Raw genomic sequence first — 25135 nt, forward strand, 5'->3', positions numbered from 1 at the left:
TTTCCATGCATTCTCTATGTGCAAAAGATGAAAACTAATTTTTTTTGTAGGAGATTTAAATTAATAGTACATAGTTTTTCTTATGATTTGCAGCTGAATTAAATTGATAGCTGGATTTGCTTTTCAGGACATCTTTTCACATTCATTTTGATCGAATGGCTATTTTGAGGATGTCAGTGGAAACTCAAAAATCAATAATGATTACAACCTGAAGAATATTGATATTTTCTTTTTTCTTTATTTGGTACTAGGGATTGAACACAGGGGCTATTAACCACTGAGGTACATCCCTTGTCCATTTTCTGAGACAGGGTCCTGCTAAGTTGCCAAGGCTGGCCTCAAAAGTGGGATCCTCCTGCATCAGCCTCTGGAGTTTCTGGGATTACAAGCATTGGCCACCATGCCCAGCTATAAAAATGTTTTCTTTAAAAATGTAATTTATTTAAAAAATGGAATAATCAAATTGTTAACATAAGCTAAGACAAAATAGTATTTGAGTCAGATGAAAATTATACACAGGGTACACTTTCAGTTTAGTTATAATGTTTTAAGTGTTAGGCTTGTTTTTTGTCAGTGTTGCTAAGACTCATTCTTACATGTTCAGTTCTAAGTAACTTATAAAAGTGGAATATCTTTTTCTTAAGAAAAATACCCAAGGTGTTTTAAGATTTCAGTTTCGAAGACTTGTTTGGCCATGAAGCTTTATTAATAGAGACGTTTTGGTTTTCTTTACCCAAAGGTTTAGGTTATGCCGATGTTGAGAACCGTGTGCCATGTAAACCAGAGACAGTTATGAGAATTGCCAGCATCAGCAAAAGCCTCACCATGGTTGCTCTTGCCAAACTGTGGGAAGCAGGGAAACTAGATCTTGATGTTCCAGTACAGCATTATGTTCCTGAATTCCCAGAAAAAGAATATGAAGGTGAAAAGGTAGTGAAACTCACAGTTCAGTGTACTAATTGGGTAGTTAAATGGTTTATGCTGAAATTTATGTTTGAAATGTTTCATAGGATTCTTTGCTTTGATTTCAGTTACTGTTACTGGATTAAGTTTTTTTTAATTCGTATGATAATCTGGTAGGTATTTTTCTGACATTTGAGGATCAGGATCTATACATGACCTTTTTCCTGCAGGAATTCAAAATGGAAAATATTACTGAGGCATTCATTCCTAGGCTGTTAACTTATTATCATGCAGTTTAATATTATAATTGAATTTTCATGTTTTTTATAATTAGGTTTCTGTCACAACAAGATTACTAATTTCCCATTTAAGTGGAATTCGTCATTATGAAAAGGACATGAAAAAGGTGAAAGAAGAAAAAGCTTATAAAGCCTTGAAGATGATGAAAGGAACAATGGCATCTGATCAAGAAAAAGAATTGAAAGAAAAAGGAAACAAAAGTAATGAAAAGAATGACTTTGCTAAAACTAAGATGGAACAGGATAATGAATCCAAATGTCGAAAACATGGCAAGAAAAAAAATGATTTTGAACAAGGTGAATTATATTTGAAAGAAAAATTTGAAAATTCAATTGAATCCCTAAGATTATTTAAAAATGATCCTTTGTTCTTTAAACCTGGTGAGTGTTCATTCCTTCTCTTAACAAAGTCATTATTATTGAAGTGTTAAATTTTCAGGAAATCCAAAATGTGTATCATCCTGAGTGCATTCAGTGAGGCTGATAGTGATTGTATGCGCCATTCCTGTTTTTTTGTTTATTTTTTAAAATTTTTAAAAATTTGTTCTTTTTAGTTATACATGATAGTAGAATTGGAAAGACAGTGCCTCTCTTTTTTTTCAGTACTTCCTAACAAAACCTGGCATCCAGGCAGGTGATTATTTAGCCCCATGGAAGGCTATGCAACCATTTAGAGGAATCTCAGTATCAAGATGTTCATGGGAAATTTTGGAGAATGTTGGAATAATTGTCCCACAAATAAAACTTGGACCAAAGTAGAAAAGATAATGTGTTACTAATAGGAATATTTAAATGTTGTTAGAATATAATATTTAGTTAAAATTAAGTTGCTGAGTCCAGTGTGCCTATAATCCCAACATCCTAGGATGTATATTTGAAATTATATACATATGTACATATAGACTGTATTTAAAATTATACATATATAATGTGTATTTGAAAGTTTTTATATCTACATATATTTTATTAAAATGAGAACTTGTGTATCTATTTATACCTTGAACAGTAGATAGTAGATGAATTGAGAACAAGACAATTGACTAAAGGAATCAAATTTGTTTTTCTTCCCCTTCCTATTTTGTTGTCAGTTTGAATGATTTTTGTTTTGTTTTGAGATAGGATTCATTTGTTTATTTCATTATCAGAGAAAGGAATAGAGTCATTGAAAATTTTAAGTACATATACTGATCATCATTTTACTCTTGTATTATAGTGAGATGCAGTAAGCAGGGTTATTTATTACAAAGTTAAATGAATTTGTTGATATATCATCTGTAATCTTTTTCTATATGCTGAAGTAAAATATTCCAATTTTAAAGGTATTCCTGTTTTCAGTGGGAAAATATTTTACATATTTTTTAATAATAATCAAGCATTTTCTTTTTTTTCCCTCTTGCAATGATGTCTCAAGGTAGTCAGTTTTTGTACTCAACTTTTGGCTATACCCTACTGGCAGCCATAGTAGAAAGAGCTTCAGGATATAAATATTTGGACTATATGCAGAAAATATTCCATGACTTGGATATGCTGACAACTGTGCAGGAAGAAAATGAGCCAGTGATTTACAATAGAGCAAGGTAAACAAATACCTTCTGGTGTGTCTAGCTATATATCGCATCTTAACACTGTGTTACCAATTAAAAGTCAAATTTTCTTTGTTTCCATTCCAAAATCAATTTACCACATTTTGGGCGCTTTTGTACATGTTTCTTTTTTCTATTTATACAGAGAGGAAAATAAAACATGTTTGTAAAGTGCCCCAAGACACTTAGATAAAAGATAGCAATAATAATGTAAGTACATAAATACTTAAATCAAAATTGCACCCTTCATGTGCATTTCTAATTTGCTCTTTTAATTGCCTCTTTTCTTATGTCTTATCTAATGATTTGTTTGTTTTCCTTTTATTATTTTTTGTTTTAACATTTATTTTGAGATAATTTTGTTCTTACAGAAAAGTCGTGGGCATAGTACAAACAATTCATATATACCCTTCACCCAGTTTCCCCATATGTTATAATTTTACCACATTTTCATTATCTGTATATTTTATTTTTTTCTGGACCACTTGGGAATAAGTTGCAAACATGGCATGTCATTACCTAAAAATATTTAAATGTGTATTTTTAAAAAACAAGGAAATTCAAGAAATTGATTCAGACTCTTTGCCAATTGTTCTAATAGTGTTCTTTATAGCAGAAATGAAAAAAAAAAAAAAAAGTAGTTTTTCTGGTCCAGGGATCAATACAGAATCCCACATTGCTTTAGTTGACATGTCTTTCAGAGGTCACATGATGTCAGTATGTCCCATTATTAGTGATGGTATCTTAATGGCTTTGTTGAGGTAGTGCCTGTCACATTTCTCCACTGTGAAGTTGCTGGTTTTTCCTTTGTTCAATTAACGTGTATATTTTGGGGAGCTACTACGTAAAATTCCTAGTTCTCATCAAACTTTTTACTTGTTTTAACATCCATTTATGATTCATGTCTGGATCAGTTATGACAATAATGGTTGCTATTTTTGGTGGTGATTTTCTAATTCCATCATCATCCCAACATTTGAGTGGTGACTTTCTAATTTCATCGTCATCTCAACATTTGTTAATTAGCATTATCTTTTGAGAAAGTACTTCCCTCCTTATTTATTCATTTATGTACTTATTTATTCATACCAGTATGCTCTCATGGATTATTATTTTAATCAATGAGCTGTGATCTGTCACTCTTATTTAATATCTAGGTTTTGAAATATTAAGTGTATGAAATATTAGCAAAACTTTTTGTAAGGGTAAATAGTAGGTTGTTTATGTGCATATGTATTTTAATGAGGAATTTTATGTTTCAGTTTGTGTGTGTTAATAAATGACCATTAATATGCTCTTCTGATTTGGATTATGTAGATCCCTGCTACCTGTCATTTGTGAGAGTAATTAAGAGTTTTGGTGTACTACAAAAATACTAAGTGCTACCTAACTAAAAAAATGGAACATTTTAAATATATCTAGGTTTAAAGTACTTTTTTTGTAATTAGGCATCCTTAGGCACCTTTTAATTATAAGGATTAAGATTTAAAATGTTTAATCCTTAGTTCTTCCCAGTTTTATTTTACATCTTTTAGATATAAAATATCAAGTTGAAAATACTTATGTATAATTTGAATTGAGTATTCAGACAAAATCCTAGGTAAATAGCTTAAGCAGGTTTTAATATAATTTATGGAGAAACTTTAGAACACTGACCTTGATGTATTAACTAGAATCCTTGGGAAAGAAAAATGTTGTGATTTTGGATAATTTTATATTTGACCATTTACCATTATAACACAAAAGGGTTTGGTCAACTTTTTAGCCTTTAATATTTTAAAATGTAGCTTATGCTTTGTGTTAGGGAGTTTTCCATCATTTAGGGTTTTAACTACCAATTTATGTTATATAAAGTACACAACTATATGAAAGTGCTAAAAAAATTTAAGTGTTCTGTTGAGAACTGGCACACTTCGAAAACACTCATAGAAATATTTGAATTTTTAACCTATTTCATTAAATTATTTTTAAAAAGTTTATATTATTAAAGGAAAACTTTGAAACACTTCAGAAAATTTAAGAAGTTCAAATTGAACATAGTGTTAGCAAATTAAATAAAGTTTTATTTTACCTCTTAAGGTTATTTGAAGTCCTATTATTAGAGGAAAAATATATTTGAAATACAAATACTTGATAACTTTTCAAAAAAATTAGAATGAATGAAAGGACAATTATGTCAAATGTTAGGAAGAGGTAAATCAAAAGTTTACAAAATGATGAGTTGTATTATCTCATGATTATTTATGGTTAGAATTATTGAGTGTGCTAAGCATTTGTGTTCCTTACCAATTTTTTTTCTTTTCACTCCTTTTTCATACTGTATAATAGTTTGCAAACTAGACCTATGACCAGTTTGAGTTAAAGAATCAGTTTAGTGGGTATGTCTATTTTTCATAGGACAAAGTAGAATAGAAAATAATTATAAAATGTGTTGCAGGTATCAATGGTAAATATAAACTTTTAGGGAGAAGACTGCTGCTGTAGGAAAAATCATTAAAGTACAATGGCTTGAAGAAAATAAAAGTTTCATTCTCTCATGCATCATTCCCAAGGTTAGCAGTTCATATTGGCAGACAGCTGCTCCACGCAAACTTATGAGAACCCAGATGATAGACTGGGTGCCATGGCACACACCTGTAATCTCAGTGGCTTGGGAGACTGAGGCAAGAGTTCAAAGCGAGTTTCAGCAACTTAGCAAGACCCTGTCTCTAAATAAAATATTTTAAAAGGACTGGGGGTGTGACTCAATGGTTAAGCATCCCTGGGTTCAATCCTCAGTTCCAAAAAAAAAGAACCCAGATGCTTCCATCTTATTACTTCTTTCTCCGTGGTGGTGTCCCCATCTGTATAATACAAGTGAGATCCCAGACTCCCTAGAAAAAACAAGAAAGTGAAGAGGCAGTGCACTTAATGCCTTGATACCCAGACTTGCAATTGCAAACTCTGTTCACCTTCTGTTGGCAAAAAATGTACTTAATGGTCAAACTTAGTGACAGCAGTAACTCTATTACTAAGGATGGTGAGAAGAATCAATATTGTGAACAACCAGCCATCTGTGCCACTGTATTATTTTATAAAACTTCTGTTTCAGATGGGTGGCACATTCATGGTATGTGTGTTCATGTTTGAAAAAAGTTTGAAAGTTCTTCAGTGAAATATATCAAACTAAAATTTTATCCTAGTTTTTACAAAAGGGGCATTGGCAGAAAATTTTGAGACTAATTATTAATGAGTTTTACTGTTATGATGTTTTCTGTTGTCTGATTTGTTAGAAAGACTACATATTTACCAAAAATCTATTAATTTTACTTCGCATATTTCATTAGTATATGCTTTCCACGTGGCTTAATGGTACTTGCTAAAGAAGCAGAAAAAAATGGTAGTATTTTTTGGAGTTGTTTAAGCTTTTTGTCCAGTCTCCACTTTTACTTTGTTCAATCTTCTGTTGTATTCAGCAAAATTATCATTTTAAATGAACAGTTTAAATATGGATTAAATGTGCATTTCAGATCAGTCTATGACCTGAAAGAGATTTGGGAAACACAGAAGGAATTAGGTTAGCAACAAGCAGTGAATTTTAATTTTTTTTAAAGGTCTGTGGTTCTTGACCACTTCAGACTCTGTGTGTCTGTTTAAAATAGTGCCACCTGATTACTATTTTTAGGTTTAGCATTATATTCTTCAGGGAAACATAAGGAAAAGGGACAAATATCAGCGGTTCTCAGTTGAATCTAAAAAAAATTCTCTAGTAAAGATGGCATAGATGCTTGAAGTTATTTTTATTTAGACCTAAAGATTTGAAAATGAATGTCTAGGTATTTTAAAAATGACAGGACATTATGGGTCCTCATTGACTCTCATTCTAAATTGAAAATTAAGGCTGTATGAATTTACAGACTGCAGAGCAGCTGTCATTTGCTATTTCCTGATGAGTAACTTGCAAAAATCAAAATATGGTGTATGATGGTGAGTTAATGTCATTTTAGCTCTTATTCCTTGAAAAAAGGCAGTGGCTTTCCATTTTTGTTGAGGAAGGTTCCTGTCAGCTCTGAGGTTGATTTGTTTTTTGGATTTTTGATAGGACCGAGTAGTTCTTCAGTGGTAGTTGATTAATTTTAGTTAAATGTGTTCCTGAAATAAAATAGGTCACTAAAAAAAAAAAAAAAAAAAAAAAAAAAAAAAAAAAAAAGAAGGAAATGTTGCCTAAGAAAATGTTCTGTCCATTTGCTGTGTTTTTATCTTGTTAGATACAGTACCAATATGGGTCCATAAAATGCTCTGATTCTTTTTTTGTAATAGTTGTTTTTAAAGAACTTAAAGATACTAACTTTTAGGGAGAGTTTTTGGTACATACCTTTGAAAAGATACCAAAAAAATCCTTAAAGTAAAATTTAGTAACTGCAATATGTTTCTGTTTATTTGTTTTATGGTACCATTTTGTACAAAACAAAATGTTTGCTATTTTGTTAGTCTACTGACTTCTTGGGCGTAATAATAAATCCGTTACTGATATCCTGACCAAAGCTTTTTAGAGTTATTTTCTCTCCAAAGTAAATATGTTCTTTATCAGTTCTCTTTATGTGTATGTGTATGTTTAAAATAGTTCCACTGATGTCCATCATCCTTTTAAAGTTTTTCCCCACAATCTTACCCCAGAATATTACTTAAGTTTCTGTGGCCAGAATTTTAACTATAGCTACAGGCCCCACTTAGTTGTAAAGGAAGGAAGGGAATTTATTTTTAACTAGGAACATTATTGTCCTAAATAAAATTAAGGCTTTCTTAAATGAAAGGGTTGGACCATAGATTCCATATAGGCACTAACTATAATGATTTGAATAGCAAATATATTCTGTCTAGGCAAGTAAAGAAAATAAGATGGTAGCAGACATCTCCAAGGGAATAGATTGAATTGTTCTTGCCACTGAAAGATACTCAGTTTATTGATAGGGAAATCCTTAGTCAATGCCTTAGCTTATTAAACCTTGTAGAATATTTTCTGTTTGGCACAATGCTTGCAGCAGAAATCTCTAATTTTGTGCTAGAGATATAGCTCAATGAAAGCACTTCTCTGGTATACACAGGCCTAGATTTGATCCCCAGCACCACAAAAAGGAAAAAAAAAAAAACCCTCTGATTTTATAATTTGATAGATTAAACCAAATAAATGAATGTTTTCTGAAGTGTTCGCTGTATTTTTATAGTATTTATCTTCTATTTATTTATCCTTTATCTTCTATTTATTTTCTGGTGTTTTCCAGAATTAAGCGTTATTCCTTCTCAGGCTCTTTTTTATTCCTTTTGCTGACAAATTCTCCACTAGTAGGTTCAATTTAATTGTTAATACTAAATGTTAAAATGGGATTGGTTTTTGTAATGTGCATTTTTGTTGTGAGGTTTTTAAAAGTATTTAAGAAGCATTTTTTAAATAAAATTATTTTAAATTTCTAAGTTTGTAGATGTAGATTCCTGTGGTTATATAATGTCCTTATACAAAATATTTCTAAATAAGTCGGAGGAGGCTGTTTGTCATCTGGCATCACTCCATCAGTTATTTATTTACAAAGATGTCTCAATAACTTACCCAAGAATTTTGAGTAACTTATTCCATTCTTTTAAGTCAAAATTCCCTAGGAATATGAAATAGTAATATTTATAATTCAGCTGAACAAAATTACTTTCATGAAAAATTACTAATTTGTTTTCTGTCCAAAGGAACCAAGAGATTAAAGTCTAGAATTTGCATATTTAAAGTTTAGATTTCTAGTGTAAAGTCTAGAATTCTCTATATTTTTATATTTTAAGGAGGAATGACTGAGGAGTCCTCACTTCCAACTTTAATATTAGTGGTATGAAATACTTTACGGTTAAAAATGCAAAGCTGATTATTAGCCAAAAATATTGGTATTTCTGGTTTATAGGCTTCGAGTTCACTCTAAGAAATATATCTCAGTGAGAAAATATATATATTATATAACTTCTTTTATATTTAATTTTACTCAATTGGCTGACTTTATAATTGTAATCAGAGTTGAGATTGAAAGTGATAGGGCCTAAAATATGTAAAATATGGGAGTGGCCATAGGAATTGAAAAAAGGCACAAGGGTAAAAAGAATTTAGCATCTTATTGAAAAAAAGAAATATGAAAGAAGGTTTGTAAGAGATTGTCATTTTAGGCATGTGAATTTTGAGAAATCCAACTATCAAATCAATGGTTCTCAAAAGAGCATATTGAGATTCCTTGTGGACTTTTTTTTTTTTTTTTCAATAATCAGACACATACCTGTGACCACCTCCTTCCTAACTGCCAGTCCTCCTTCACCTAGTTAATAACATTGACTTTTAAGGGACATAAAGGAATCTTAAAAGATGAAGGAGGAGTCATTTTTCAAATATGCCTACAACCCCTCCAAAGTTACAAATTTTGAAAGAAGGGTATAATTTTGGGAGGGAGAAGGCCCACAGGTGATTTTGATAAACATCATTCTTACCTTCCTCCCAAACTAAACTGGGGAATTATTAATGTTAGTAGAATATCCACTTGTCAATTTGTAGCAGGGGTTGTGGTACAGATGCAGATTTTCTCTGCAGAAGAGAAGACCTGGTATAACTGAACCCACTGGTTACTGAAAGAGTAGAGAATCTTAGGGTAGAGAGTACTCTGCAGAATGGACTAAGAGGAGTGCCAGGAAGTGTGGGTCAGTGATGCTGCAGGGGATAAGTCAGATGAGGACAGTAAAAAAGAAATGAGAAGATTCATGATAATCCGTTAGACAGCTGTTTATCAGTTCTGATTTTAAGGGGTTGAAGAATGAATGGACAGGATGTGTACATGAAGATAACAGGTATGGACTATTTTATGTGGTTCAGCAGTAAAGGAAGAGAGAGAAGAGACTGGCAACTGGAAACTGTAGGAATACTTTTTCTTCCTTTTTTCTTCCTAGGAGGAAACTTGGGCATTTTGTAATCAAAAGTTCTTGGCATGGCACAGAAAGGCCTTTGTGATCTGTCCCTTGTCCCATGTCTACTCCTCAAGCATTACCTATTGTCACTTATCCTCTCAAGTTTTCTGCCTCAGCCACACTGAACCACCTTGCTTCTAGGTGTGGCCTCTGAACTCACATTTCAACCATGCTCATCCCTATTAGTGCTCAATATTCCTCACATCCATCTTTGAGTTATTTCACAACCTGTTACTCAGAAAGGAGTCTGGGAACCAGCAGATGGATTTCATCTGGAAGTTTGTTAGAAATGCAGAATTTGTAGACCTGCTGAAGTAGAATCTTCATTTTAACAAAATTTTCCAGATGACTCATAGGGCTTTGAAATTTAAAAATTGCCCAAAAAGACTGTTAGCCCCTGGAGCCCAGGCACTGTATGCTTTTACTTATCTATCCTGTGCATTGCCAGGTGTCATTAAGAATTTGACTATCAACAATGTTTTGATTTTATCAATATGTTTAATGAGCACTGACTGTATGACCAGGTACTGTTTGAGGTAGGGGAATCATCAAGGAATATGGTAGAAAGTTTTACCCTTATGAAACTTATCTAACATGGGAAAAGATAGATAGAGGTTTAAAGAAATAAGAATTTCAGATATTGACATAAGAAAAATAAAATGGGCTGAGCACAGTGGTGCATGCCTGTAATCCCATTCACTCAGTGAGGCCAATGTAGGAAGATTGCAAGTTCAACACCAGGTTCCACAACTTAGCAAGAACTCATCTCAAAATAAAAAAGGTCTGGGGATGTAGCTCAGTGTTATACACCCCTAGTTTCAATCTCCAGTACCAAAAATAAAATAGGGTGATGGGATATAAAGTTAATAGGCAGAATATATAGGGAATCAATTTTAAAAATATTAGTTTTAGGCCATACCAGTTAAGTTGAGACAAGAATGCTGCCTTTTTGCTAGCTAGCCTTTTTGCAAATACAAAAATAAGTCTGGCATAAAAGAACAAGGTAAGGTGTCATCGGTGATGAGATCTAAGAGGTAAGCAGGTACTAAATCATGTTGGACAATGAGTCTCAATGCTGTAGACCTACCACCCCTTTAACGAATCTTTCACAACACCTACTTTAATATACTGGAATGAAAGTCATAGCTAATATGACACACCAGTGCTTTAACTGCACTATAAAGAAGAAATAGAATGAATGTGATTTATAATAAATATTTCAGTATGTTTTAGTTTACTCTGCCAACATTATAAGACATAATAAAGTCAGATGAAATTTAATACATAAAAGTATTGTGAATGTGAACTGCAAATGCAGACTGATAAAGATGAAATTATTGCTGTTCCAATTTGTGTCCTTGGTGACCAACTCTGGATAAAGTTTTGAGCAAAATAGAGTACAATCTTTGATTTTCACAGTAGTTCTACGTTGAAGAAAACTTAATGGTAACATGCAAAAAGTACTTTGTGTTTAAATATAACATGGAGAGGGTTCTAGGGTAAACTAGTTATAAATACATTCTTTACTTACAGAATCTCCAGTGGGATAGTTGAAGGTCTTGCAGGATATGCAAGAATACATCTTTTTTTTTGTGGGGGTCTTTTCCATACATCACAGAACATTTAGGATCTTGCAGCTCTGTGTAATAACTGCCATTAAAAGCCCTCTAGTAATTGTGACAGCTAAAATAATATCTCCAAAAAAATCCCTTAGGAACTTGATACTACTGTTGAGGATCACTGAGTGTGTTATGTGCTGTGGTAAGAAGTTTGGATTTTATTCTTTTTTTTATTTTAATTAAAAATCATAAATTTACATAGGGCAATATTGTTTGATTCATTGTTATTTTTTCCCTCCCCCCCCACCCCTCCCACCCCTCTTTTCCCTCTGTACAGTCCTTCCTTCCTCCATTCTTACCACCCTCCTTATCCCTAACCCTAACCCTAACACTAACCGCTCCTACCCCCACTTATATGTCCTTATCCGCTTATGAGCGAGATCATTCATCCTTTAGATTTTTGAGATTGGCTTATCTCACTTAGCATGATATCCTCCAATTTCATCCATTTGCCTGCAAATGCCATAATTTTATCATTCTTCATGGTGGAGTAATATTCCATTGTATATATATGCCACAGTTTCTTTATCCATTCATCAACTGAAGGGCATCTAGGTTGGTTCTACAATCTGGCTATAGTAAATTGAGCAGCTATGAACATTGATGTGGCTGTATCTCTGTAGTGTGCTGATTTTAAGTCATTTGGGTATAGGCCAAGGAGTGGGATAGCTGGGTCAAATGGTGGTTCCATTCCAAGCTTTCTGAGGAATCTCCGTACTGCTTTCCAGAGTGGCTGCACTAATTTGCAACCCCACCAGCAATGTATGAGTGTACCTTTTTCCCCACATCCTCACCAACACGTATTGTTGCTTGTGTTCTTGATAATCGCCATCCTAATTGGGGTGAGATGGAATCTTAGGGTAATTTTGATTTGCATTTCTCTTATTACTAGAGAAGTTGAACATTTTTTCATATATCTGTTGATTGCTTGTACATCTTCTGTGAAGTGTCTGTTCATTTCCTTAGCCCATTTGTTGATTGGATTATTTGTATTCTTGGTGTAGAGTTTTTTGAGTTCTTTATAGATTCTGGAAATTAGTGCTCTATCTGAAGTATGAGTGGCAAAGATATTCTCCCACTCTGTAGGCTCTCTCTTCACATTACTGATAGTTTCCTTTGCTGAGAGAAAGCTTTTTAGTTTGAATCTATCCCAGTGGTTGATTCTAGCTTTTATTTCTTGTGCTATGGGAGTCCTATTAAGGAAGTCTGATCCTAAGCCAACAAGTTGAAGGTTTGGACCTACTTTTTCTTCTATAAGATGCAGGGTCTCTGGTCTGATTCCGAGGTCCTTGATCCATTTTGAGTTGAGTTTTGTGCAGGGTGAGAGATAGGGATTTAGTTCCATTCTGTTGCATATGAATTTCCAGTTTTCCCAGCACCATTTGTTGAAGAGGCTATCTTTTCTCCATTGCATATTTTTGGCACCTTTGTCTAGTATGAGAAAATTGTATTTATTTGGGTTTGTGTCCATGTCCTCTATTCTGTACCATTGATCTACCTGTCTATTTTGGTACCAATACCATGCCGTTTTTGTTACTATTGCTTTGTAATAGAGTTGAAGATCTGGTATTGCGATACTCCCTGCTTCGCTCTTTCTACTGAGGATTGCTTTAGCTATTCTGGGTTTCTTATTCTTCCAGATAAATTTCATAATTGCTTGCTCTATTTCTGTAAGGTACATCATTGGGATTTTAATTGGAATTGCATTGAATCTGTATAGCACTTTAGGTAGTATGGCCATTTTGACAATATTAATTCTGCCTATTCAAGAACATGGGAGATCTTTCCATCTCCTAAGGTTTTCTTTAATTTCTTTCTTTAGTGTTCTGTAGTTCTCATTGTAGAGTTCTTTCACCTCTTTTGTGAGATTGATTCCCAAGTATTTTATTTTTTTCGAGGCTATTGTGAATGGGGTAGTTTTCCTAATTTCTCTTTCTGAAGATTCATCACTTATGTATAAAAATGCATTGGATTTATGAGCATTGATCTTGTAACCTGCTACTTTACTGACTTCACTTATGAGCTCTACGAGTTTTCTGGTGGAATTTCCAGGTTCCTCTAAATATATAATCACGTCATCAGCGAACAGGGATAGTTTGAGTTCCTCTTTTCCAATTCGTATCCCTTTAATTTCTTTGGTTTATCTAATTGCTCTGGCTAGAGTCTCAAGAACGATATTGAATAGAAGTGGTGAAAGAGGGCATCCCTGCCTTGTTCCAGTTTTTAGGGGGAATGCTTTCAGTTTTTCACCATTTAGAATGATATTGGCCATGGGCTTAGCGTAGATGGCCTTTACAATGTTAAGGAATGTTCCCACTACCCCAATTTTCGCTAGTGTTTTGAGCATGAAGGGATGCTGTATTTTACCGAATGCTTTTTCTGCATCTATTGAAATAATCATGTGATTCTTAACTTTTAGTCTGTTGATATGGTGAATGACATTTATTGATTTCCGGATGTTGAACCAACCTTGCATCCCTGGGATAAAACCCACTTGATCGTGGTGCACTATCTTTTTAATATATTTTTGTATGCGATTTGCTAAAATTTTGTTGAGAATTTTTGCGTCGATGTTCATTAAGGATATTGGTCTGAAATTTTCTTTCCTTGATGTGTCTCTGTCCGGTTTAGGTATCAGGGTGATATTGGCTTCATAGAATGAGTTTGGGAGGGTTTCCTCCTCTTCTATTTTATGGAATACTTTGAGAAGTATTGGAATGATCTCTTCTTTAAAGGTTTTGTAGAACTCGGCTGAGAACCCATCTGTCCTGGACTTTTCTTTGTTGGTAGGCTTTTGATGATTAGAAGTAAATGACAGAATAAAAAATAGAAACTTCTCCAATACCTGGAGATTAAATAATACACTATTATATGATGAATGGATAACAGAAGACATCAGGAGGGAAATAAAAAAATTTTTAGAAGTAAACGAGAACAAAGACACATCATATCAAAATCTCTGGGACACTATGAAGGCAGTACTTAGAGGAAGATTTATTTCATGGGGCGCATTCAACAAAAGAAGTAGAAATCAACAAACAAATGATTTAACACTACAGCTCAAAGCCCTAGAAAAAGAAGAGCAGACCAACACCAAAAGTAGTAGAAGACAGGAAATAGTTAAAATCAGAGCCGAAATCAACGAAATTGAAACAAAAGAAACAATTGGAAAAATTAACAAAATAAATAGTTGGTTCTTTGAAAAAATAAACAAAATTGATAAACCCTTAGCCACAATAACAAAGAGAAAGAGGGAGAAAACTCAAATTACTAAAATTAGAATGAACAAGGAAATATCACAACAGACACGAGTGAAATACAAAACATAATTAGAAGCTGTTTTGAAAATCTATACTCCAACAAAACAGAAAACCTCGAAGACATCAGCAAGTTTCTAGAGACATATGAATTACCTAAACTGAACTGGAGGACTACACAACTTAAATAAATCAATTTCAAGCAATGAAATGGATTTTATTCTTAATGCATTGTAACCACTGAAGGATTTCAAATGTATGAAAAAAGGGTTGAAGGGAGGGAGCATAATCTCTTGCTTCTGACTGGACAAAGGATTTCAAGGAGAGAAAATAACCTAAGAAATATAACTGACAGAGTAAGATTTTAGAGGCAAAACAAGGCAATCAAAGATTCAGGTAATAGAATTACTTTTAAAAACAATAGGAAAATGTCTTAAGTGACTGAAAAGAAGAAAGAATGAATGGTGTTGTCAGTACGCTTGGAGATGAAGGTGAGAATTTCTGACTTTGGATGGTCTCAGTCTTCTCATTAAAAAACTATATGGCAAATGAGGTAGTTTTCTTAATTTCTCTTACAGTAGATTCATTACTGATGTATAGGAACACATTTGATTTATGGGTATTAATTATATATACTGCTACTTTGCTGAATTCATTTATTCTAGAAGTTTTTTGATGTGGTTTTTTGGATCTTCTGTATATAGAATCATAACATTGGCAAATAGTGATAGTTTGAGTTCTTCTTTACTTATTTGTATGCCTTTAATTTCTTTCTTCTAATTTCTCAGGCTAGAGTTTCAAGAACAAGTTTGAATAAAAGTGGTGAAAGAGGGCATCCTTGTCTTGTTCCAGTTTTTAAAGGGAATGCTTTCAATTTTCCTCCATTTAGAATTATGTTGGCCTTGGGTTTAGCATATATGGCTTTTACAATGTTGAGGTATGTTCCTACTATCCCTAGTTTTTCTAGTGTTTTGAACATGAAGGGGTGCTGCATTTTGTCAAATGCTTTTTCTGCATCTGTTGAGATGATCATATGATTCTTGTTTTTAAGTCTATTGATATGATGAGTTACGTTTATTGATTTCCGTATGTTGAACCAACCCTGCATCCCTGGGATGAACCCCACTTGATCATGGTGCACTATCTTTTTAATATGTTTTTGTATGCAATTTGCCAGGATTTTATTGAGAATTTTTGCATATATGTTCTTCAGGAATATTGGTCTGAAGTTTTCTTTCCTTGACGTGTTTTTGGTTTTGATATCAGGGTGATGTTAGCCTCATAGAATAAGTTTGGAAGCATTTCCTCCTTTTCTATTTCATGGAATAATTTGAGGAGTATTGGCGTTAATTCTTCTTTGAAGGTCTTGTAGAACTTAACTGAGAATCTGTCTGGTCTTGGGTTTTTTCTTGGTTGGTAGGCTTTTGATGGCTTCTTCTCTTTTATTGCTTGAAATTGATCCGTTTAAATCATGTAAGACCTCCTGATTCAGTTTAGGTAGGTAATATGTCTCTAGAAATTTGTGGATGTCTTCAATATTTTCTATTTTATTGAAGTATAATTTTCAAAATAATTTCTAATTATCTTCTGTATTTCAATTGTGTCCCTTGATGTATTTCCTTTTTCATCACATATTTTAGTAATTTGGGTTTTCTCTCTTTTTCTCTTAGTGTGACTAGGGGTTTATCAGTTTTATTGATTTTTTTTTTCAAAGAATCAACTTTCTGTTTTGTCATTTTTTTCAGTTGTTTCTTTTGTTTCAATTTCATTGAATTCAGTGCTGATTTTAATTATTTCCTGTCTTCTGGTTTTGGTATTTATTTGTTCTTTTTCTAGGACTTTGGGATGTAATGTTAGGTCATTTATTTCTTGACTTTTTGTTCTTTTAATAAATGAGCAATGCAATAATAAACTCTCTTCTTAATACTGCCTTCATAGTGTCCCAGGTATTTTGGTGTGTTGTATCTGTATTCTCATTTACCTCTAAGTATTTTTTTTATTTCATCCTTGATTTCTTCTATTATCCATTCATCATTCAATAGTATATTATTTAGTCTCCATGTGTTAGAGTAGCTCCTATTTTTTATTTTATCATTGATTTCTAATTTCAGTCCATTATGATGTGATAGAATGCAGCGTATTATCTCCATTTTTTTTTATATTTACCTAGAGTTGCTTTGTGGCATAAGATATGGTCTGTTTTAGAAAAGGATCCATGTGCTGCCAAGAAAAAAGTGTATTCACTCATGGATGGATGAAATATTCTATTTATGTCTGTTTAGTCTAAATTATTGATTGTATTATTTAGTTCTATAGTTTCTTTATTTAGTTTTTGTTTGGACAATCTGTCCAGTGGTGGTGAAAGAGGTGTGTTAAATTCCCCCAGTATTATTGTGTTGTGGTCTATTTGATTCTTAAAATTGAGAAGGATTTGTTTGATGTACGTAGATGCTCCATTGTTTGGGGCATAGATATTTACAATCTTTATGTCTTGCTGATGTATAATTCCCTTCAGTAGAATGAAATGTCCTTCTTTGTCCCTTCTGATTAACTTTGGCATGAAGTCCACTTTATCTGATGTGAGGATGGAAACTCTGCTTGTTTTCAAAATCCATATGAGTGATGTGTTTTCTCATCCTTTCACCCTCAATCTGTGGATGTCTTTGCCTATGAGGTGAGTCTCTTGGAGACAGCATATAATTGGGTCTTGTTTTTTAATCCAGTCTGCCAGTCTGTCTTTTGATTGAGTTTAGGCCATTAACGTTCAAGGTTATTATTGAGATATAACTTGTATTCCCAGTCATTTTGGTTTATTTCTGGTTTTTAATTTGATTTAGTTTCTCCTTTGACTATTCCTGGGATGTAATTCCTCCCTTTTCTGGTATTTACTTTTTTTCACTTCATCCTCATGGAATATTTTGTTGAAAAATTCTATAATATACTAAATACCTTTATGTATGATTTATCAAAATGCATAAATGTATTCTACTGTCATGTATAACTAATTAGAACAAAAAAATTACAAAAAAACTACATAGTGATCTGCTGACTGGGATCAAAGCTGGGGTAGTGGATTATTAGTGGAAGAGATTGAGAATAGCTAGTATGAAGAATATATTAAGGGATAACCAGGAAAAGAATGAAAAAAGATTTAATAACAGCAGTGAAGTCCCTTAGCAAGAGTATAAAATGTCAGATTTGTTGTATGAATTTCTATAGCCTATCTTGGAAGATGGGTTACAAAGAAGGCAGTACCTAGTTTTTTTAGGATTGTTGGAGTTATGTGATATAAGGTCAGAATGAGGAACCTAAAGGTGCCAGTGACACCTTTAGTGACAACTAAAATAATTAAAATGGCTGATGGTATAGCGCAAGCTAGAACAGAAAAAGCAAGTAAAATCCATAGGGACTAAAACACCTGAGAAAATAGGGAAGAAGCAAGGGGAATATATGGAGTTTTGGTTGAAGAGCTAGATTGGAAGTTATAGTCAGAAGAAGATATTTCTGAGCTTGAGATGTTAGAAGTAAAACAATTCCAAGTGATAGTTTCAAGTTGAACAGTGCTCATGAATAGTGGCACTAAAAGAAGTTGCATGCCAATAGAAGTGAGGCAGTCAGAAAACTCAAAATCTAAGAAAGGATTCTCAGGGTGAAGTTTAATTTTTTGTTTGGTTATTTTGCGATTTCATTTCATTTGCCTAATATTTATTGTACAGTTTCCTCTTATTGGAATATAAAACCTAAAAGGTTTGTCTTTGTCTCTTTCCTTAATTCTTTATCATCAAAATAGTACCTGGCACATAGTAATTAAATGCTCTGTCATTAATTGTTAATGCATGAATAATTAATAGCTACCATTTATTTATTAAGTACCTTCTAGAAATATGTAAAGTACCTTAGACACATATTCCAAATTCTATAAAGTAGGTGTTTTAAACTCCATTTTACAATGGACACTGAAGCAGAGAAGTAGCATAGAATAGGAATGGCGGATTGCCTGGGTTTGAATCCAACGTTGCCATTTACAAGCTGTGTGACTTTGTCATCTGTGAATGTGTATGTACCTTCTAATACTGTTATAAGAATAAAATAGTTCAAATTTGTATACTTGTTAGAACAATGCCTGGCATATAGTAAAAACTGTATGAATATTTGTTAATCAAATAAAGTAAACATTCTAGTAAGGGTGAGAGTTGAGATTCAGACCAATGTTTGCTAACTCCAGCTTTTCCCACCGTACTAAGAAAGTACCATGTAACATTATTATAAATCATATTTCTGTGGTATTTTATTCAGGAAATCTGTTCATTCAAATATCAACCTTAGTTCCACACATCCCAATGTTCATACTTTTACTATGAAATTCACTTGTGTCACATGATTCAACATTAAGCCCAAGGACTAGGAGTACCAAATGGTAAGTATTGCTCCATATGCTTAGGGAAAATGTATTGTGTAATATTAATGAATATATTTTTGCAGGTATTTAAAGTCTAATATATTTAGCATGGGCAAACCAAATCAATAAAAAAAGTACTTTCTGTGCTTTAATTCACAAGGTAATTAGATTACCATACCCAGGTATCTATGTGTCACTAGTATCTGAATCATACTGGAAATTAGTGGTTAGTTTGTAGCTTAATATACAATCACTACATTGAAATACAATTTGTCTTGAATGAATTTTCTTATTATCCTGTGTAAAATTAATAATAGACTATTAAATTTTTAATGACCCTTCTTATTTCATTTTAGATTTTATGTTTACAATAAAAAGAGACGTCTTATCAACACACCTTACGTGGATAACTCCTATAAGTGGGCTGGTGGTGGATTTCTATCTACAGTGGGTGACCTTCTGAAATTTGGGAATGCAATGCTGTATGGTTATCAAGTCGGGCTGTTTAAGAACTCAAATGAAAATCTTTTACCTGGATATCTCAAACCAGAAACAATGGTTATGATCTGGACACCAATCCCTAACACAGAGATGTCTTGGGATAAAGAGGGTAAATATGCAATGGCATGGGGTGTTGTGGAAAAGAAACAAACATATGGTTCTTGTAGGAAACAACGGCATTATGCTTCACATACTGGAGGTGCAGTGGGTGCCAGTAGTGTCCTACTAGTCCTTCCTGAAGAACTGGATACAGAGGTCATAAATAACAAAGTTCCTCCAAGAGGAATAATTGTTTCCATCATATGTAACATGCAATCTGTTGGCCTCAATAGCACTGCTTTAAAGATTGCCCTGGAATTTGATAAAGACAGATCAGAGTAATACCTTAACACCACAGGTGCAAAATGAGCTGTTCTGTTTTTTGAATCATTAAAATTCCAAAATATATGAGATTTTTAAGACTAAATTTGTAATAGACTTCAATGGAATGCAGAAAATTATGTACCTCTAATTGCTTAATTTTGTAATTGTCCTTTATTATAGAATTTGTTCTTTACACTCAGGGAAGTAACTATAGTTTCTACTTTTTGAAAAAAGTGTTGACTCTTGAAATAAAATATTCTGATAAAAAGATGTACTTTTTGAATGTGTAATGAGAAAATCTCAGCAGGAGCCTCTGTATTTTACCTTTTAATATGACAGTTGAAACAAGATTATGAGTATTTGTATATCAGTTCTCTATTACATCTTAAAATAGCAAACATTTATCATCTCACAGTTTCTGAGGCTCAGGAATTAAGAAGTAATATTGTTGGTTGGGTCTTTTGCAGAGTCTCCAGCAAGGTTGCAAACAAGGTATTGTGGTTTTCTCAAGGGTTCTCTGAAACTAGAGGAAATACTTCCAAGAGTCAGTCCTGTGACTGATAAGTGGGATGAGGCCTCAGTTTTGTCACTACAAGGACCTCTCTGTAGGGCTGCTTGAGTATCTTAACGTCATGGCAGTTGGCTTCCCCCAGCAAATGACAGAGCACATACATGAGCAAATGTGAGCACATCAGGCAGAAGTCAATATATTTTATAAGCTAGGCTTGGAAGTCATACCATCACATTTGCCATATTTTGGAGGTCACATGGGACCCAATACAATGTTGACCAGACTACATGAAGTATAAATACCATGAATTGTAGAGATCATTGGGAGTCAGCTTGAATGTTGGCTGCCACAGTTTGATGTCTGGTCTCCATTAATTTATGTCATTCCCACATGCAAAATAAACTTATCTCCCAAGTAAATCTTCCAGGTTTCACCCCATGTTAGCAGCAGCACAAAGCCCAACATCTTATCATCTAAATCAGGTCTAAATGTGAGTAAGTCTCCTTGGGAGTAGTTCTGGTATATTTCCTGAAGTACAGTAATTCAAGTACAGTTCCTTTTGATATTAAGACCTGTAAACAAGACAATTATTTGCTCTCCACAGGTACACCATATAATGGCACAACAGATGTATAGTTACTGCTATAGTCCCTCCTGTTCAAAAAGTTTTGAAAGGGAGTCCATGGCAACCCCAAAATCCTCTGGCAACTAAGTTGGCAGCTCCTTGATTAGTACTTAAGGCTTGATTCTTGACTGTTTTCTGGGCTCTTGGTTCAGCTGTTATTCTTCATTCATGTAAGGTAGCGTGTGTTTCTAGCTGAATGGTATTTCTCAGCCTATTTCCTGCTTGTTAAAGGTGGGAGGGCCAAAGGTCTCTTTATCTGCCCTTTCAGTCTAATTAGCAGTTTTTCTGCCAATATAATATTTTTAAAAGTGAGTATCCTGTTAATCTTACTGCAGTTTATGCCAGTAGACAAAATCCACCCAAAATCTCCTTCAAAATAAGCCTCTAATTTGGAATTACCTTGAGACCAGGTTTTCCTGGAAGTGTTCTAGATTTTATCTTCACCTTAAAGCCATTTCTTAATTTAAGCATCATTTGTCATCTGAAGATACGAGAATTTTAAAAACCAATTATTTATTCCTTTTTATTCATTTATTTCCTTTGTCTTATCTCTTGCATGTTGGTATAAACAGCAAGAACCGAGGAGGCACATTCAGCAGAGTCTGGAAATCCCCTTTAGATTACCCAGTTCATGAGGCACAATTTCTCTTTCTGTGCTACTGCAAGCAACAGTGTTGCTACACTTTCTGCTACTACACAACCAGAACTACCTTTCCTCTAATCTCTAATTAAAGATTTTCGTTACTTTCCTTAAGTTCACATCTGTAGCATCCTCAAAGCCTATATCAGTTTCTTCAAGGTTCTTCAGGTCTTCACCATCACTCTCTTTAAGGTCCTTCCAGCTTCCATCCACAGCTTCGTTCCAGATTCGCGTTATGCATATAGATGTGTGTGAGTGTGTGTATATGTGTATACAGTTCAGATAAAATGCACACTTATTGCCACAAGACTCACCCTTTTAAAAATAGTGATTTTTAGTATATTCACAAGATTACCATTATCCAATTCCAGAATGTTTTCACCCAGAAAAGAAAGTCAATTCCTATGAGCATTTGCTCACCATTCCTCTCTTCTTCCATCACCTAGTAACCAGCAACTTAGTATGTCTTTGTAGTTTTCAATTATGATTTGTATATATACAATATGTGGTCTTTTGTGTCCAAACTTTTTCATTTAGTATAGTGCAAATGATCTATTGCTGCATTTAAAAAATTACCCCAAAATTTAATATCCTCTCATGGTCTCTGTTTTAGAGGTTTGGAAGCAGCTTAACTGGGTGGTCCAGCTCAGTCTCATAAGGTTGCAGACAAAATGTCGACAGGGCTTCAGTCAACTGAAAGCTTAACTGAAACTGGAGCATCTGATTTTAAAGTGGCTCTCTCACATGGCTATGGGCAAGAGGCCTCTCTTATTCACTGGGTTTTGGCAAGAGGTGTCAGTTTCTCGTCACTTGGGCTTCTCCATAGCTTCTCTTAACTGTAGTATGGCTTCCCTCAAAGTGAATGGAGAAAGAACCAGGCAAAAGCCAGTGTTTTTATAATCTAGACTTGGAAGTCATTTTATTCAGAGATCAACCCTGACTTACTGTGGGAGAGAACTGTACAAAGACATGAACACCAGAAGTTGCAAATCACTGGGAGCCATCTAGGACTGGCTCCTCAGATGACTTATTATAGTGTTGACATTGGAATATTTTGTTGTACAGCATAGATGAATCCTAGAGATTACCACTATACCACTAAAGTCAGGAAAACTAAAAAAGAAGTCAAAGTTCTGCACACTCTTAATTAGTACGTTTCACAAGTTCTGAGCCCTAAGTTCTTCACTTTTTTTTTTTTTTAAGGGAATTTCCAGGTTGGTTTAAGTGTAGAGTGTCTCACTGTAACAGATCCATTTCCTCCTTATTTCTCCTGATCTCTGTCTCGTATTACTGTTTGCCAAATTATTCAATCCATGTCCTCTTTGAAAAACATAAAAGTCACACCTTCCCTTAAAGCTACTTTAAAATTTAAATATGCATTATTGTCACTAAAAATCAAAATAATTGTTTAAAAGGTTTCTGATATTGATATAGCTTATTGTGTGGTTGAGCCTTTGCATGTAAACCATATAGTAGTTACTTTTAAGGTTTTTTAGAATTCTTGTTGAAGCTCTAAGAGATATGAACCTTCTCAGAAAATGAGGCAATATATAAATATCAAGGGCTCACAGACCCCAAATTTATAATTTCTCTTAGATGTTTTTGCCACAATAACTTATATTCTTAATGCTATTAGAAACAGCATTGATAAATTTTAATTGTCCACAAAATGATCTCTCTGGCATGACTCATCCTTACTATTAGGGAAAAAAATAACTGAAGTTCCTTGTGTTTTTTGTTCTTTTTGTTGAAACTTACAACTTATCAAGGTGATCATTGGCTACAAATGATTTGCTTTATTTTTCTTCTATTAAGTTGAACTTTTGTGAAACTTAAAAAAAAAAAAAATTAAAGACACAAAAAACTTCACATAAGACAAATACCCAGAACTTAAAATGTTAACAATTAGTCAAATTCATCTTTTTAAAATAACAATAAATAAGGTGAAGATCCCTTTAACCATCACTCTTTCTGCCTAACAAACAACTCTCATCAGGTATTGGTGTATATCCACTTCATTGATACTTCCACATGTATCCATATCTAATATGTAGTATTAACTTTTGTTATTTTTATTCATACAAATAGTATCATACTATACATGTTTTCTACATTAATTTACATTGTTTTTGTGATCTGGTCAAGTGGAGACACATGAATCCAGTTTGTTAACTGCTACAAAACATTACATCACTTGCATTGCACTATCCATTCTCTTATTGAGAGGTGTTTTTAACTACAATGTAAGAAACATCCTTTTCTTGGGTTGAACCCTATTAAACAGCTGTTCTTGTATGTCAAAAACATTTGAATATGACAATGTTATATGGTTGGACCTGTTTATATGTCACCACTCTAACATAACCTTGAATTTTTTATTATGCAAAATGCAAACCTATAGAATTTTTATTTGCATTTACCTGCCGTTAATGAAAGCTAGACATGCTTTTATATATTCCTTGGTCATTTGTGTTTTCTCTAATATAAATTTTTCACTTACAGTATGCTTATTCAGACTAGGGAAAACAAAGTACTTCAGTAAGAATTGATTGTAGACATGTTCATGGATTAGGGAATGAATAACCTTGATCAACAATGGAGTTCTCCCAAAGGTAACAAATTGTGTAATGGTCGCAATTTCCTCCCATTCCATTGTGCACGTAAGTTTGCAACATGATTTTGTCCTGCTTTTCATCCAAAGGTGGAGCTGGGTAAGCAATTCTCTTGAAGCTGGCAAGCTTTGACTTGCTTTGACCCATAGAATGTAGTAGAATAATGTTGCACAAGTTCCTGCTTTTAAGCTTTAGGATACCTTCAAGCTTCTGTCTTCACTATCTTAAAAAACTACCCCAAAAATGCCATGTAAAGACAAACTAGCTTACTAGAGAATTGAGATAACCCAGCTGCCAGACTCGTGACTAAAGCCAGGTTGGACTTTCCAATCCAGTTGTGCTTCCAGCTGAAGGCAGCCACTTGAATGAACCTAGGTGACACCAGCAGAGTAATCAGCCAACCCACATAATCGTGAAGAGTAAAAAAATTATTATTTTAAGCCAATAAATTTGGAGGTGGCTTGTTTTACAGCAGTAATTAACATAATTGTGTTCCACTATGCTAATGAGGTGGGTAAATTTCAGGGAAAAAATAACTTGAAAATACTTGATTTTGAATAAATAATACCCCCCTTGTTTTTTTATTATCAATCAAGAACTTGTTGAGAAAAGCATTGTGCTAAGCACTTTGTAAGTTATCTTGTTTTATCTTCAAAACAACCCTATGAAGTTGTTCTGTTATCCTTATTTTTCCCAGGATCACAATCCATTAACCACTAGAACTTGTTTCAACTAAGCTATATCTCCCCACAACACCTGTTTTTAAAATTATCCTGCCTTCCCAAAGCGGGGAAAAAAAACCTCTAAAAATTTACCAGAGCAAAAAGTCACATTTTGTGGCATGCAATTTTATCGATGGA

The 25135-nt window shown here is 33.6% G+C and overlaps 1 protein-coding gene across 6 annotated transcripts in view; it reads left to right on the forward strand.

Moving 5' to 3' along the window:
- The window catches only part of LACTB (lactamase beta), a 22397-nt gene extending 2240 nt beyond the window's left edge, over nucleotides 1–20157 (forward strand). The window contains exons 3-6 of one of the 6 annotated variants that reach the window (XR_013761591.1): nucleotides 740–930; nucleotides 1238–1583; nucleotides 2618–2779; nucleotides 19380–19519. Coding sequence is in view for 3 of the 6 variants with exons in the window: in XM_079125675.1 (XP_078981801.1) it covers nucleotides 740–930; nucleotides 1238–1583; nucleotides 2614–2779; nucleotides 19380–19905 (1229 nt within the window). In the remaining 3 variants the exon portion in view is untranslated. Of the gene's footprint in view, nucleotides 1–739; nucleotides 931–1237; nucleotides 1584–2613; nucleotides 2780–2930; nucleotides 2978–17188; nucleotides 17299–19379 lie in introns of those variants that run through there. The other 5 variants (XR_013761592.1, XR_013761593.1, XM_079125675.1 and 2 more) reach the window with 5 other exon arrangements.
- The last annotated feature ends 4978 nt before the right edge of the window (nucleotides 20158–25135 follow it).

This window comes from Sciurus vulgaris (assembly GCF_902686455.1).
Source record: "Sciurus vulgaris genome assembly, chromosome: 2".
Classification (NCBI taxonomy): domain Eukaryota; kingdom Metazoa; phylum Chordata; class Mammalia; order Rodentia; family Sciuridae; genus Sciurus; species Sciurus vulgaris.